Source organism: Anomaloglossus baeobatrachus, chromosome 3 (genome assembly GCF_048569485.1).
Source record: "Anomaloglossus baeobatrachus isolate aAnoBae1 chromosome 3, aAnoBae1.hap1, whole genome shotgun sequence".
Lineage (NCBI taxonomy): Eukaryota > Metazoa > Chordata > Amphibia > Anura > Aromobatidae > Anomaloglossus > Anomaloglossus baeobatrachus.
Genome location: NC_134355.1, coordinates 583,979,473 through 583,995,407, shown reverse-complemented (window position 1 = coordinate 583,995,407; position 15,935 = coordinate 583,979,473). Strand labels below are relative to the sequence as shown.

General features: G+C 53.2%; 1 protein-coding gene across 1 annotated transcript in view; it reads left to right on the top strand.

Moving 5' to 3' along the window:
• The window catches only part of LOC142296903 (E3 ubiquitin-protein ligase TRIP12-like), a 498,462-nt gene that overhangs the window by 98,804 nt on the left and 383,723 nt on the right, over positions 1 to 15,935 (top strand). Inside the window, exon 10 of the mRNA XM_075341010.1 lies at positions 1,320 to 1,388. Coding sequence (XP_075197125.1) covers positions 1,320 to 1,388 — 69 coding nt within the window. The remainder of the gene's footprint in view (positions 1 to 1,319; positions 1,389 to 15,935) is intronic.

Genomic DNA, 15,935 nt, shown 5'->3' with positions numbered 1-15,935 from the left:
GCAGTACAGCGAGTCCCCAGCCATTTCTATGGCATTTTGGAAGTGCTGCGCTCATGCTGCGTTTTTTTCCGCAGTGGAAATAATGTGGATTTCCCTGCGGAAAAATCTGCACCATGTCAATTATTTCTGTGGATTATTCCACACGATCCATACTTACCTGTCCTGATAGAAGACACCACAGTCACTTCCTCCGGTGCAGAGGAGTGCGGTGGAGCCAGGAGCGGACAGCAGGAGGTGGGCGGGGCCTTCACGAGCTCCGATCATGTGACAGCCGGAGCTAGTTCAGGCCCACCCACCTTCTCCTGCAAAGTGCAGACAGACACGGCCGGAAAGTGAAGTGCTGCGTGATGGAGGTAAGTATGAACTCCCCGATCACTGCAGCACTTGTTCTGCATTGAGGATGCAGTGCCGAAGCCATGGTAGCGTATCCTCAATGCAGGATGACCGCAGCATATCCGCAGGACATTCTGCAATACAACCCCAGCACTAACAGACAAAAGTTGTGCTGCGGTTTTCTTGGAGCTCCTGCGGAATGTTCTGCGGATATATCCACAGGACACTTTCCCCGTGGGCACATAGCCTAAGTCAGTAGAAAATTCTTACTTATCACAATATGAGAAATAAAAATATGGGGCAATACAGAAGAATTCACTGTATATAATGTCATTTATTGGCTGAAATATTGCGGCTTCCTTTTTTGTTGAATTATTATTAAAAGGAAACTGTCACCTACTCACATGCAGGTGGTCCTGTTCCGATGGGCGTTGCTGGTCTTGATCCGGCGCGTTCTTGCGATCGCCGTCCTCCTTCTTGCTTTGTGTAGATGATGCTTCCTATGTCATACACACATTGTCCCTCCATCACGCCCCTGCCCACGCGCACGTCTCTCTGCCCTGCTGCAGGCCGATCAGAGTATTGTAGTGCGCATGCGCAGACGTTGTTTGACCTTTTCCCGCACCTGTGCATTACTATACTGTGCTCTGCCCTCAGCAGGGCAGAGGGAGGTGCACATGCGCAGGAAAGCAATGGAGGACTCTGTGTGGATGACGTAGGACGTGTCATCCACACAACGCAAGGAGGAGGACGGTGATGGAAGGAAGAAAGCATGCGCCGGGTCAAGACAAGCGACCGACTCGCCCCGCCCCACAGGTGAGTAGGTGACAGGTTCCCTTTAAACCAAGCTCTTATGTTTACTTGGTCTCTGCAGCTTCAAGGCCCTTTAGGAGCTGGCTTTCCACACATTTTTGCTGTCCAGCATATCTGTTGGCTTCATACCAGACCTGTCAGATTATGTTGACACATAATATTTTGTTTTATAGGATATGATATCCGTGGAACGCACTTGCCTCTGTTTTAAATATCTAGTAGATAATTTCCAGCATGAAGAGGTGAGCTTTACCTGCAGGAATATTATGATTATATTTTTTCCCTTCTGGGGGTATGCTTAGATCACTATGGGTTGGTATTGAACACATTTCCTTACTCAGGCAGCAAGGTTGATAAGACAAGTTTGTGTAGTTCAATTTATCGACATAAATTGTCGTCTCTTATTGTGAACAGAAAGTAGCATTATCAATAAGAATCATCACTTTCTTTGTCGCTCCTAATTGGGAGACCCAGACAATTGGGTGTATAGCTACTGCCTCCGGAGGCCACACAAAGTATTACACTTAAAAGTGTAAGGCCCCTCCCCTTCTGGCTATACACTCCCCGTGGGATCACGGGCTCACCAGTTTTGTGCTTTGTGCGAAGGAGGTCAGACATCCACGCATAGCTCCACTGTTTAGTCAGCAGCAGCTGCTGACTATGTCGGATGGATGAAAAGAGGGCCCATACTAGGGCCCCCAGCATGCTCCCTTCTCACCCCACTTTTGTCGGAGGTGTTTGTTAAGGTTGAGGTACCCATTGTGGGTACGGAGGCTGGAGCCCACATGCTGCTTTCCTTCCCCATCCCCTTAGGGCTCTGGGTGAAGTGGGATCATATCGGTCTCCAGGCACTGAGGCCGTGCTCCATCCACAGACCCTGAGAACCTGCTGGACATGGAGCGGAGTATCCTCAGGGACATGGCCCTGCTACGATGAGGTACTCTGTGTCCCTGTGGGGACCGCGCACGGACACACGGCAGCACTGCTGGGTGTGTTAGTGCGCCAGGGATGGCGGCGCTGCCCGCACTAGTGCCATCGCACAATTCAGCTTAGCTGGGTGTGTTAGTGTATTACGGGACTACCGCGCTAACCGCCGCCGCCATTTTTATTTCAGGCGCGGCTGGGACTTGTGGTGCGCCGGGGACTTCCGCGCCGACCAAGGCTTATATGCCGGCCGCGCTTATCACTCGAGTCCCCGGCTTGCGCGGCCTAGGCTCACTTTGTTTCCGCCCACAGACCTGCCAGTCAGGGTAGGGGCGTGACGCTGCACAGCACGGCAGCGCTGAGAGCTGGAGTATGCTTTGCATACTCCATCCCTCTCACTGTGTGCACTGTGAAACCGGCAGCGCTGAGAGCTGGAGTATGCTTTGCATACTCCACCCCTCTCACTGCGTGCACTGTGAAGCCGGATTCCCGCACTTTCTCAGGCACGCCCACGGCTTCTTCCTCTGCACAGGACGCCGGCAGCCATTCTTGTCAGTGTTTTCTGTAGCGACAGAAGAGACAAGTTTAGGAATCCCTAGCAGGGATTCGGATAGTCACACAACCGCTGTGGCCAGGCGTTAAACAGCACCTGTGGTGCTGACTCCACTAGTGCCGAAGTGCACATATACATATATGCTTATTCACTATGCATTGCACTGTTTGGTGGCATTTTTGTATATACCCTCCTTGATTGTGCGGAGGAGATAACAGCATATTGTCTGTGTAAAACAGAGGTGCAGAAGCACATGTTTTCTATGCAGCCGGTACAGCATGTACAGCTATATGGCCGGCAGGGTACATAGACCCCCATTGTATGCAATGGAGTCTCTGCTAATCGTCCAGGACATGGGGACGAAGTCTGCAGTATTTACTGACAGATTTTCTGAGACTATGGCTATGATACTAGAAGCCTTGCAGTCCAGACAGGTCTCTCAAATCAATGGCAGCCTGAGAGGCTCACTATGAGCGGCCCTCGACTTCATCACACTAGTCAAGGTCCTAGCAAGGACTCTCTGTGTGATGTGGCGGAGGTAGCTGCTCAAGATTCTAATCCTGAGACCGCTCGCAATCTGGATACACCTGATGGTAACGCCATAGTCAATAATCTCATAGCGTCCATCAATAGAATGTTAGTTATTTCTCCCCCAGCTCCTCCAGTGGAGGAGTCAGCTTCACAGCAAGAGAAATTCCATTTCACGTATCCCAACCGTAAATTAAGTACTTTCCTGGACCACTCTGACTTTACACAGGCAGTCCAGGAACACCACGCTTATCCAGTTAAGCGCTTCTCCAAACGGCTTAGGATACACGTTATCCATACCCCCTGACGTGGGCAATGGCTGGACCCAGTGTCCCAACGGGCATCCTCCAATCTCCAGGCTTGCAGCTAGATCCATAGTTGCAGGGGAAGATGGGGCTGCACTTAAAGATGCCACTGACAGACAGAGGGATCTCTGGTCGAAATCCATCTATGAGGCTATCGGCGCGCTGTTGGCTCCAGCATTCGCAACCGTAGGGGCACTCCAAGCTACTTCAGCTTGTCTTACACAGATGGACACGGTCACACGTACATCTGTTCCGCAAGTGTCATCCTTAACCGCTCAAATGTCGGCATTTCCGTCTTATGCGATTAATGCTGTCCTAGACTCTACGAGCCGTAAGGCATTGGCGCCTGCTAACTCCGTGTTTTTGCGCAGAGCCTGGTTGTTAACTGAATGGAAGACAGATTCTGCTTCCAAAAAAGGGCTTAACCAGTTTGCCTTGTTCTGCTAACCGCCTGTTTAGTGTGCGTGAGATGAAATCATTAAACATTTCCAGAGTAAGGATTCATCCTTACCTCAGCCCAGACAAAACTAACCCCAACAGACCAAGTCGGGGTTTCGGTCTTTTCAAGGCTCGGGCAGGTCCCATTTCTCCTCGTCCAAAGAGGACTCAGAAGGATCAGAGGAGCTCAGTTTCTTGGCGGGCTCAGTCACGCCCAAAAAAGACAGACTGAAAACCCGCTTCCAAGAGGCTTCCTTATGACTTGCGGCTTCCTCTCTTCGCATCCTCGGTCAGTAGCAGGCTCTCCCGCCTTGGCGATATTTAGCTGCCACAGGTATAAGACCGTTCGGTGAGAAACATTCTGTCTCACGGGTACAGGATAGAGTTCAGTTCTCGTCCTCCAACTCGATTCTTCAGAACTTCTCCACCTCCCGACCGAGCCGATGCTCTTCTGCAAGCAGTGTCCACTCTAAAGGCGGAACGAGTGGTGACCCCCGTTCCTCTTCAGGAACAAGGTCACGGTTTTTACGCCGAATTATTTGTCGTGCCAAAAAAAAAAAAAAAAAAAAAAAAAAAAAAGGGACGGGTCTTTCCGTCCCGTTCTGGATCTAACACGGCTCAACCAGCTCGTGAACTCCAGGCGGTTCCGGATGGAATCCCCCCGCTCCGTCATCGCCTCAATGTCTCAAGGAAATTTCCTAACATCGATAGACGTCAAGGATGCTTATCCCCACGTGACGATTGATCCAGAGCTCCAGCGTTTCTACGCTTTGTTATAAGAGACGAACACCTTCAGTTCGTAACTCTGCCTTCCGGCTGGCGACAGCCCCACGGGTCTTCGCTAAGGTCATGGCAGCAGTAGTAGCAGTCCTGCAATCTCAAGGTCACTCTGTGATCCCGTATTGGACGATCCACTTGTCAAGGCACCCTCTCAAGAGGCATGCCAACACAGCCTGAACGTTGCGCTGAAGACTCTCCGGAGTTTCAGGTGGATCATCAACTTTTCAAAGTCAGATCCGACCCCGGGCCAATCGCTAACATATCTAGGCATGGAGTTTCATACTCTCTCAGCGATAGTGAAGCTTCCGCTAGACAAACAGCGTTCACTACAGACAAGGCTGCAATCTCTCCTTTAGGATCAGTCGCACACATTGAGACGCCTCATGCACTTCCCATGTAAGATGGTAGCAATGGCGGCAGTCCCTTTCGCGCAGTTTCATCTGCGTCCACTACAATAGGACATTCTCCGCCAAGGAGACGGGAGGTCGACGTCCATCGACAGAGACGTCTTCCTTTCTCAGGCGGCCAAGGAATCTCTACGGTAGTGGCTTCTTCCCACCTCATGGTCAGAAGGAAGGTCCTTCCTACCCCCATCCTGGGCGGTAGTTACGACAGACACGAGTCTATCAGAGTGGGGAGCAGTTTTTCTCCACCACAGGGCTCAAAGTACGTGGACTCAGCAAGAGTCCACCCTTCAGATCAATGTTCTGGAAATCAGAGCAGTGTATCTTGTCCTACAAGCCTTCCAGCAGTGGCTGGAAAGCAAGCAGATCCGAATTCAGTCGGATATCTCCACAGCGGTGGCATACATCTACCACCACGGAAGAACACGCAGCCGGCAAGCCTTCCAGGAAGTCCGGCGGATTCTAACGTGGGTAGAAGACACAGCATCCACCATATCCGCAGTTCACATCCCTGGCGTGGTAAACTAAGAAGCAGACTTCCTCAGTCGCCAGGGTATGAACGCAGGGGATTGGTCTCTTCACCCGGACGGGTTTCAGGAGATCTGTCGCCGCTACGGGATGCCGGACGTCGACATAATGGCGTCACGGCACAACAACATCGTCCCGGCTTCATGGCACCGACTGTCGCCGCACCATCCTCGTCGTTCCAGATTGGCCGAGGAGGTCGGGGTACCCGGATCTATGGTACTTCACGGTAGGCCAACCGTGGGCACTACCAGACCGACCAGACTTGCTGTCTCAAGGGCCCTTTTCTTCGGCGCTCCATTGGGAGACCCAGACGATTGGGTGTATAGCACTGCCTCCGGAGGCCACACAAAGCAATTACACTAAAAAGTGTAAGGCCCCTCCCCTTCTGGCTATACACCCCCAGTGGGATCACTGGCTCACCAGTTTTCAAGCTTTGTGCGAAGGAGGCACACATCCATGCATAAGCTCCACTGTTTAGTCAGCAGTAGCTGCTGACTATATCGGATGGAAGAAAAGAGGGCCCATACTAGGGCCCCCAGCATGCTCCCTTCTCACCCCACTTGCGGTTTGTAAGGTTGAGGTACCTATTGCTGGTACGGAGGCTGGAGCCCACATGCTGTTTTCCTTCCCCATCCCCCTGAGGGGCTCTGAGGAAGTGGGATCTTTCCGGCCACCAAGCCCTGAGGCCGGGCTCCATCCACAGACCCATAGAACCTGCTGGATGTGGAGCGGGAGTGCCGTTCAGGGACAAGGCCCTGCAACTTTCAGGTACTCTGTGTCCCCGTATGGCAGGCCATGCACACTCCAGGCTTGCTGGGTGTGCTAGTGCGCCGGGGACTGTAGCGCTGTGCGCTGGGCTTATAGTCCCTGCAGATTACTGGGGGACTTTACGTGTGGGGACCGCCGCGCCGACCGCCCCTGGAGCGGCGGCGCAGCTGCGACTTGTAGTGCGCCGGGGACGCGCCGACCGCGCTTTTACGGCGGCGGCGCTTCTAACTTTAGTCCCCGGCTTTTGCGGCCTAGCGCCGCTTCGTTCCCGCCCCCACCCTGTCACTCAGGGAAAGGGAGAGACGCTGTTCTATAGCAGCGCCGAGGGCTGGAGCCTTATTTGCATTCTCCAGCCCCCTTCACTAGACACAGTGGGCGCCGGGTTCCCGCTCTTGTCTCGGGCACGCCCTCGGCCCGCCCCTCTCCTCTGGACGCCGGCAGCCATTCCGGCACGCAGAGCGGGAAAACGGAGACAAGCGCTGAGCTACCAGCACAGGATTCCGGCGCCACACACCCGCTTTTGTGCGGGCGGTAAGCGGCAACTAAAGTGCTGACCCACTAATGCCGAAGTGTCCTGTTGTACTTTTGTACGGTCGCTATTCAGGATGCAGACCTAGAAACAGCAGCAAAAGATCAGGGGTGCTAAAGCACAGACTCTATATGATGCTTGTCTTGCATGTGCTGCAGTGTCATGTGTCCTTTATGCTTGTATGCTTTACATTGCACTGTAAGGACTATTCTTGGCTGTCTACCCGCCTAGATGGCTAGACAGCGGCATCAAACAGCAATGGTGCTAAGGCACAGGCTTTCAATGCTGCTTGGATTGCATGTACTGCAGAGTTTATTTTCATGCTTGTACATTCACTGCATGTCGCTATTCTTGGCTAATGCTCCTTGATGACTAGACAACAGCAGCAGAAAAGCAAGGGTGCTAAGGCACAAGCTTTCAATGCTGCTTGGATTGCATGTGCTGCAGTGGTTATTTTCATGCTTGTATGCTATACATTCACTGTATGTCGCTTTTCTTGGCTAATGCTCCTGAATAACTAGACAACGGCAGCAGAAAAACAGGCTTTCTATGTTCCTTGTACTGCATGTGCTGAAGTGTTTATTGTACTTCATGCTTGTATGCTATACATTGCACTGTACGGTCGCTATTCTTGGCTAATGCTCCTAGATGGCTAGACAGCAACAGCAAAAAAAAAAAAAAAAAAAAAAAAAAAAAAGCATGGGTGCCAAGGCACAGGCTTTCTATGCTGCTTGTACTGCATGCGATACTGTTCCAGGACCCCCAGTGTGTGCAATTACTCAACGGGGTCTCTGCTACAGGTGGCCAAAAGAACCACCTGTGATCCCTGTCCAGGGACAGGGACGGAGTTGCAGTTTCCGCTGATATATTGTCTGTGACTATGACTAACATCTTACAGACTTTGCAGTCCAGACAGACCTTGGGCAATGTTGATTCAATGCCCCTGGCCACCCTGATTTCGAAATAAATCATGGCTCCAGGAGGGTCCCATGCATCCCAGGGTGCAGGCTCTGACACGGACGACAGTCCCAGACGGCCTAAGCGAGCTCCCTAAGAACGGCCCTCGACTTCATCACAGTACTCTCTGTATGATGATGCAGACGTAGCTGTTCAGGACTATGATCCTGAGACCGCTCTCAATCCGGATACACCGGACGGTGACGCTATGGTGAATAATCTTATAGCGTCCATCAATGGAAGGTTGGGTATTTCTCCCTCAACTCCTACAGTGGAGGGGTCAGCTTCACAGCAGAAGAAATCCCTATTTCGGTATCTCAAGCGTATATTGAGTACTTTTCTGGTCACTCTGACTCCAGAGAAGCAGTCCAGGAACACCACGCTTATCCCGATAAGCGTTTCTCCAACCGTATTGAGGATACGCGTTGTCTCTTCCCCCCTGACGTGCTCAAGCGCTCCAAGGGTGGATCCCCCAATCTCCAGGCTTGCGGCTAGATCTATAGTTGCAGTGGAAGATGGGACTTCACTTAAAGATGCCATTGACAGACAGACAGCCCTCTGGTTGCAATCTGTCTATGAAGCTATCGGCGGGTCGGTTGCCACGGCATTCGCAGCCATAGAGGCACTCCAAGCTATTTCAGCTAGTATTGCGCAGAGGGACGCGGTCACATGTACATCTTGGCCGCAGTAGCGTCCTTCACCTCGCAATGTCGGCATTGCGACTCAAGCTGTTTATGCTGTCCTGGACTCTACGAGCCGTACGTCAGTGGCGTCCGCCAACTCCGTGTTGTTACGCTCCTAGTGTTAAGGGATTGGAGCAGATGCTGCTTCCACAAAAGTGCTTAACCAGATAGCCTTTATCTGGTGACAGACTGTTTCGTGAGCGGTTGGATTAAATCATTCAACTGTCCAAGGGTACGGATTCTTCCTTACCCCAGCTATCAAACAAGACCCATCAGGAGAAGGGACAGTCGAGGTTTCGGTCCTTCCCAGGCTCGGGCACGTCCCAATTGCCCTCGTCCAACAGGACTCAAAAGGCTCAGAGGGGCGCAGGTTCCTGGCGGGCTCAATCACGCCCGGAGAAGGCAGCCGGAGGAACCGCTACCAAGGCGGTTTCCTCATGACTTTCAGCCCTCTCTCTCCGCGTCCGCGGTCGGTGGCAGACTCCCCCGCTTTAGCGACATTTAACTGCCACAGGTCAATGGCCGGTGGGTGAGAGACAGTTTGTCGCAAAAACTTCCTCACCGGCCGAGCCGAGGCTCTTCTGCAGGCAGTAGGAGTCGTAATCCCGGTTCCTCCTCAGGAACAAGAGACACTTTTTACTCCGATCTGGTCGGGGTGACAAAATAGGACGACTCCTTCCGTTCCGTTCTGGACCTTAAACTGCTCAACAAGCACGTGAAAACCAGGCGGTTCCGGATGTAACCCTCCGCTCCGTCATTGCCTCAATGTCTCAAGGAGATTTCCTAGCATCAATAGACATCAGGATGCTTATCTCCACGTGCCGATTGCTCCAGAGCACCGGCGTTTGCTACGATTCGTTATTGAAGACGAGCATCTTCGGTTCGTAGCCCTACTCTTCGGTCTGGCGACAGCCCCACGGGTTTTCACCAAGTTCATGGCAGCAGTGGGACCACTCCCGCACTCTCAGGGTCACCCTGTGATCCCTTACTTAGACCATCTACTTGTCAAGGCACTCTTTTAAGAGGCATGCCAACACAGCCTGAACATGGCGCTGGAGACTTCCCAGAGTTTCGGGTGGGTCCTCAACTTTTCAAAGTTAAACCCAATCGCTGGCATATCTTAGCTTGGGGTTTCACACTCTCTCAGCGATGGTGAAGCTTCCACTGGACAAACAGCGGTCACTACAGACGGGGGTGCAGTCTCTCCTTCAAGGAGACACCTCATCCAGAGGCAGTCCCTTTCACGCAGTTTCATCTGCGTCCACTTCAATAGAACATTCTTCGCTAATGGGAGGGGAAGTCGATGTCCCTACACAGGAACGTCCCCCTTTCTCAGACGATCAAGGACTCTCTTCAGAGGAGTCCACTCTTCAGATCAATTGTCTGGAGCTCTGGGCAGTGTATATTGCCCTGCAAGACTTCCTGCAGTGGCTGGAAGGCAAACAGATCCGAATTCAGTCGGACAATCCACAGCGGTGGCATACATCAACCACCAAGGCGGACTACGCAGTCGGCGAGCCTCCCAGGAAGTCCGCCGGATTCTGCTAGGGGTGGAAGACAGAGCATACACCATATCCGCAGTTCACGTCCCGGGCGTAGAAAACTGGGAAGCAGACTTCCTCAGTCACGAGGGCGTGGACGCAGGAGAATGGTCTCTGCACCCGGACGGGTTTCACGAATCGGCACAACAGCATGGTCCCGGTTTTCATGACGATCAAAGAGCTCTGGCGACAGGCATCTCACGGTCGGTCAACCGTGGGCACTACCAGACCGGACAGACTTACTGTCCCAAGGGCCGTTTTTCCATCTGAATTCTACGGCCCTGAACCTACTGTGTGGCCATTGCGTCCTAAATCCTAGTGTCCTCAGGATTATCCCAAGGGGTCGTTGCCACCATGAGACAGGCTATGAAGCCCACGTCTGCTAAGATCTACCACGGAAGTGGAAGATTTTCTTTTACTGGTGCTCTGTACAAGGAGTGTCCCCCTGGCCATTGGCATTGCCTACTTTTCTTTCCTTCCTGCAATCTGGGTTGGAAAAGGGCTTGTCGCTCGGCTCCCTTAAAGGGCAAGTCTCGGCGCTATTGGTGTTTTCTTCAGCGCTCTATTGGGAGACCCAGACGATTGGGGTATAGCTACTGCCCTCCGGAGGCCACACAAAGCACTACACTAAAAAGTGCAAGGCCCCTCCCCTTCTGGCTATACCCCCCCGTGGTATCACGGGTTCTCCAGTTTTCAAGATTTGTGCGAAGGAGGTCAGACATCCACGCATAGCTCCACAGATTTTAGTCAGCAGTAGCTGCTGACTATTTCGGATGGAAGAAAAGAGGGCCCATATAGGGCCCCCAGCATGCTCCCTTCTCACCCGTGGATGGTGTTGTAAGGTTGAGGTACCTATTGCTGGTACAGGGGCTGGAGCCCCACATGCTGTTTTCCTTCCACATCCCCTTGTAGGGCTCTGTGGAAGTGGGATCCTGCCGGCCTCTAAGCTCTGACGCCGGGCTCCATCCACAGACCCATAGCACCTGATGGATATGGAGCAGGAGTACAATGAGGGACAAGGCCCTGCATCATACAGGTACTCTGTGTCCCCGGCAGGCACAGACACACTCCGGGCTGGCTGGGTGTTGTAGTGCGCCGGGGACCGTAACGTTGGAGTTAGTGTTCCTACAGTTTACTGGGGGACTTTGTGTTGTGGGAACGCAGCGCCGACCCCCACTGGACCGGGCGGCGCTGCTGTGACTTGTGGTGCGCCGGGGACACGCCGACCGCGCTTTTACGGCGGCGGCGTTTATAAATCCAGTCCCCGGCTTTTGCGGCCTAGCTCCGCTTCGTTCCCGCCTCCACCCTGTCAATCAGGGTAGGGGAGAGACGCTGTTTCGCAGCAGCGACGAGGGCTGGAGCCTGATTTACATGCTCCAGCCCTCTCACTAGGCACAGAGGGAAGCAGGCTTCCCGCTCTTAGTCAGGAGCGCCCAGGGCCCGCCCCCCCTCCTCTCCCAGGACGCCGGCAGCCATTACATGCAGTCTGGCTAGAGGAAGGACGCAAGGCTCTGGGAGACCTGGACTAGGGGGCTTTTGGAGACCACACACCCGCTCTTAAGCGGGCGGTAAGCGGCATTTCAGCTGGCCCCTCTAGTGCCTCAGTGTGTATTGGTGTACTGTGTCACCAGATATATATATTTATTTATTTCTTGCACTGTGAGGTCGCTTCCTGGCTGGATACCCCAGATCGCTCTGAGGAGGCAGCAACATGTCATCCACAAAACGCAAGGCTGCCAAGGCTAGGGCTGTGTACACTGCGTGTGCTGCATGTGGGGCTGCTCTACCAGCAGGTTCCAAAGACCCCCATTGTGTGCAATGCTCAGATCCGGTGCTGCTTCGCCAGCCGGAGTCCGGAGGGGTAGTGACCCAGGCTGAGACGCTTGTAAGTCCTGCCCCGGTGTCAGGGACAGACTTTGCAGTTTTTGCTGATGGAATGTCTGTGACTATGGCAAAAATCCTTGAAACTTTGCAATCCATGACTGGGGCTCAGTCTATGGACACGGCGAGGTCTCTGTCCTCTAATCCCCCTCAGTTGGAATTAATCCAGACTACAAGGGGGTCCCCGGCTTCTCAGGCTGAGTATTATGACTCAGATGATAGCCCCAGCCACCCTAAGCGAGCTCGCTGGGAAAGACCCTCAACGTCATCACACTGCTCAGGGTCTCAGCGCAATCAGTCGCCCTGTGATGCGTCTGAAGAGAGTGATCAGGAGTCTTATCCTGGAACCCCTCTCAATCTGGATACCCCGGATGGGGACGCCATGGTAAACGATCTTATCTCAGCCATCAATAGACTGTTGGATATTTCTCCCCCAGCTCCTTCTGCAGAGGAGGCAGCTGCAGAGCAGGAGAAGTTTCGTTTCCTCTATCCCAAGCGTAAATTGAGTGCTTTCTTGGATCACTCTGACTTCAGAGAGTCAATCCAGAAACACGACGCTCATCCAGAAAGGCGTTTCTCTAAACGTTCTAAGGATACACGTTTTCCTTTCCCCCCTGATGTGGTCAAGCGCTGGACCCAGTGTCCAAAAGTAGACCCCCCGATTTCCAAACTTGCAGCTAGATCCATAGTTGCAGTGGAGGATGGCGCTTCACTTAAGGATGCCAATGACAGACAGATGGAAAATCTGTCTATGAAGCTATCGGCGCGTCGTTTGCTCCAGCATTCGCAGCCGTATGGGCACTCCAAGCTATTTCAGCTGGTTTAGCAAAAGTGGATGCTATCATACATCCAGCGGCGCCGCAAGTGGCGTTCCTTACCTCGCAGATGTCTGCGTTTGCGTCTTACGCTATCAATGCGGTCCTAGAATCTACCAGCCGCACCTCAATGGCGTCCGCCAATTCGGTAGTTTTGCGCAGAGCCTTGTGGTTAAAGGACTGGAAAGCAGATGCTGGTTCCAAAAAATGTTTAACCAGCTTGCCTTTATCTAGAGATAGACTGTTTGGCGAGCCATTGGCTGACATCATTAAACAGTCCAAGGGTAAAGACTCTTCCTTACCCCAGCCCAGATCAAGCAAACCTCAGCAGAAAAAATGGCAGCAGAGGTTTCAGTCCTTTCGAGGTTCGGGCAAGACACAATTCTCCTCGTCCAAAGGGACTCAGAGGACGCAAAGAGTCTCAGATTCCTGGCGGGCTCACGCACGCCCCAAGAAAGCAAATGGAGGAACCGCTTCCAAAGCGGCTACCTCATGACTTCCAGCCCCCCCCCTCCGCATCTCCGGTTGGGGGCAGGCTCTCCCGCTTTTCCGACATTTGGATGTCACAGGTCAAAGACCGGTGGGTGACAAACATTTTGTCTCGCGGGTACAGAATCGAGTTCAGTTCTCGTCCTCCAGCTCGGTTCTTCAGAACCTCCCCACATCCAGACCGAGCAGATGCCCTGCTGCAGGCGGTGGACTCCCTAAGAGCGGAGGGAGTAGTGGTTCCTGTACCGCCTCAGGAACAAGGGCGAGGGTTTTACTCCAATCTCTTTGTGGTTCCAAAAAAGGACGGCTCGTTCCGTCCTGTTCTGGATCTAAAGCTGCTCAACAAACATGTGCACGCCAGACGGTTCCGGATGGAAACCCTCCGCTCTGTCGTTGCCTCAATGTCTCAAGGAGACTTCCTTGCCTCAATAGACATCAAAGATGCTTATCTCCACGTGCCAATTGCTACAGAACATCAACGTTTTCTACGTTTTGTGATAGGAAACGATCATCTTCAGTTCGTAGCTCTGCCATTCGGTCTGGCGACAGCCCCCCGGGTCTTCACCAAGGTCATGGCGGCGGTGGTAGCAGTCTTGCACTCTCAGGGACACTCGGTGATCCCTTACCTAGACGATCTACTTGTCAAGGCACCCTCTCAAGAGGCATGCCAACTCAGTCTACATGCTACGCTGGAGACTCTACAGACGTTCGGATGGATCATCAACTTTCCAAAGTCGAATCTGTCACCGTCACAGTCGCTAACGTATCTTGGCATGGAGTTTCATACTCGAGCAGCGAGAGTGAAGCTTCCGCTGAACAAGCAGCGGTCCCTACAGACAGGGGTGCAATCCCTCCTTCAAGGCCAGTCGCACCCCTTACGGCGCCTCATGCACTTCCTCGGGAAGATGGTGGCAGCCATGGAAGCAGTTCCCTTTGCGCAGTTTCATCTGCGCCCACTTCAATGGGACATTCTCCGCCAATGGGACGGGAAGTCAACGTCCCTGGACAGGAAAGTCTCTCTTTCCCAGACGGCCAAGGACTCTCTACAATGGTGGCTCCTTCCCACCTCATTGTCTCAGGGAAGATCCTTCCTGCCCCCATCCTGGGCAGTGGTCACGACAGATGCGAGTCTGTCAGGGTGGGGAGCAGTGTTTCTCCACCACAGGGCCCAGGGGACGTGGACTCCGCAGGAGTCCACCCTTCAGATCAATGTTCTGGAAATCAGGGCAGTGTATCTTGCCCTACTGGCCTTCCAACAGTGGCTGGAAGGAAAGCAGATCCGAATCCAGTCGGACAACTCCACAGCGGTGGCATACATCAACCACCAAGGAGGGACGCGCAGTCGGCAAGCATTCCAAGAAGTCCGGCGCATTCTAATGTGGGTGGAGGACACAGCATCCACCATATCCGCGGTTCACATCCCAGGCGTAGAAAATTGGGAAGCAGACTTCCTCAGTCGCCAGGGCATGGACGCAGGGGAGTGGTCCCTTCACCCGGACGTGTTTCAGGAAATCTGTCGCCGATGGGGAGTGCCGGACGTCGACCTAATGGCGTCCCGGCACAACAACAAGGTCCCGGCATTCATGGCGAGGTCGCGCGATCAAAGAGCTCTGGCGGCAGACGCATTAGTTCAAGATTGGTCGCAGTTCCGGCTCCCATACGTCTTCCCACCTCTGGCACTCTTGCCCAGAGTGTTACGCAAGATCAGATCCGATTGCAGCCGCGTCATACTCGTCGCCCCAGACTGGCCGAGGAGATCGTGGTATCCGGATCTGTGGCATTTCACGGTCGGTCGACCGTGGTCACTGCCAGACCGACCAGACTTACTGTCCCAAGGGCCGTTTTTCCATCAGAATTCTGCGGCCCTGAACCTGACTGTGTGGCCATTGAGTCCTGGATCCTAGCCTCCGCAGGATTATCTCAAGGAGTCGTAGCCACAATGAGACAAGCTAGGAAGTCAACGTCTGCTAAGATATACCACAGAACGTGGAAGATTTTCTTATCCTGGTGCTCTGCACAGAGAGTATCCCCTTGGCCATTTGCATTGCCCACCTTTCTTTCCTTCCTGCAATCGGGGTTGGAAAAGGGCTTGTCGCTCAGCTCCCTTAAAGGGCAAGTCTCGGCACTATCTGTGTTTTTTCAGAAGCGTCTAGCACGTCTTCCTAAGGTGCGCACGTTCCTACAGGGGGTCTGTCATATTGTGCCCCCGTACAAGCGGCCGTTAGATCCATGGGATCTGAACAGAGTACTAGTTGCTCTGCAAAAGCCGCCCTTCGAGCCTCTAAAGGACGTTTCCTTTTCTCGCCTGTCACAGAAAGTGGCGTTTCTCGTAGCGATCACATCGCTTCGGCGTGTGTCTGAGCTGGCAGCTCTGTCATCCAAGGCTCCCTTCCTGGTGTTCCACCAGGACAAGGTAGTGCTGCGCCCCATTCCGGAGTTTCTCCCTAAGGTCGTATCCTCGTTTCATCTTAATCAGGATATATCCTTGCCTTCCTTTTGTCCTCAGCCGGTTCACCGGTATGAGAAAGACTTACGTTTGCTAGATCTGGTGAGAGCACTCAGAATCTATATTTCTCGCACGGCGCCTATCCGCCGTTCAGATGCACTTTTTGTCCTTGTCGCTGGCCAGCGCAAGGGGTCGCAGGCTTCTAAAGCCACCCTGGCTC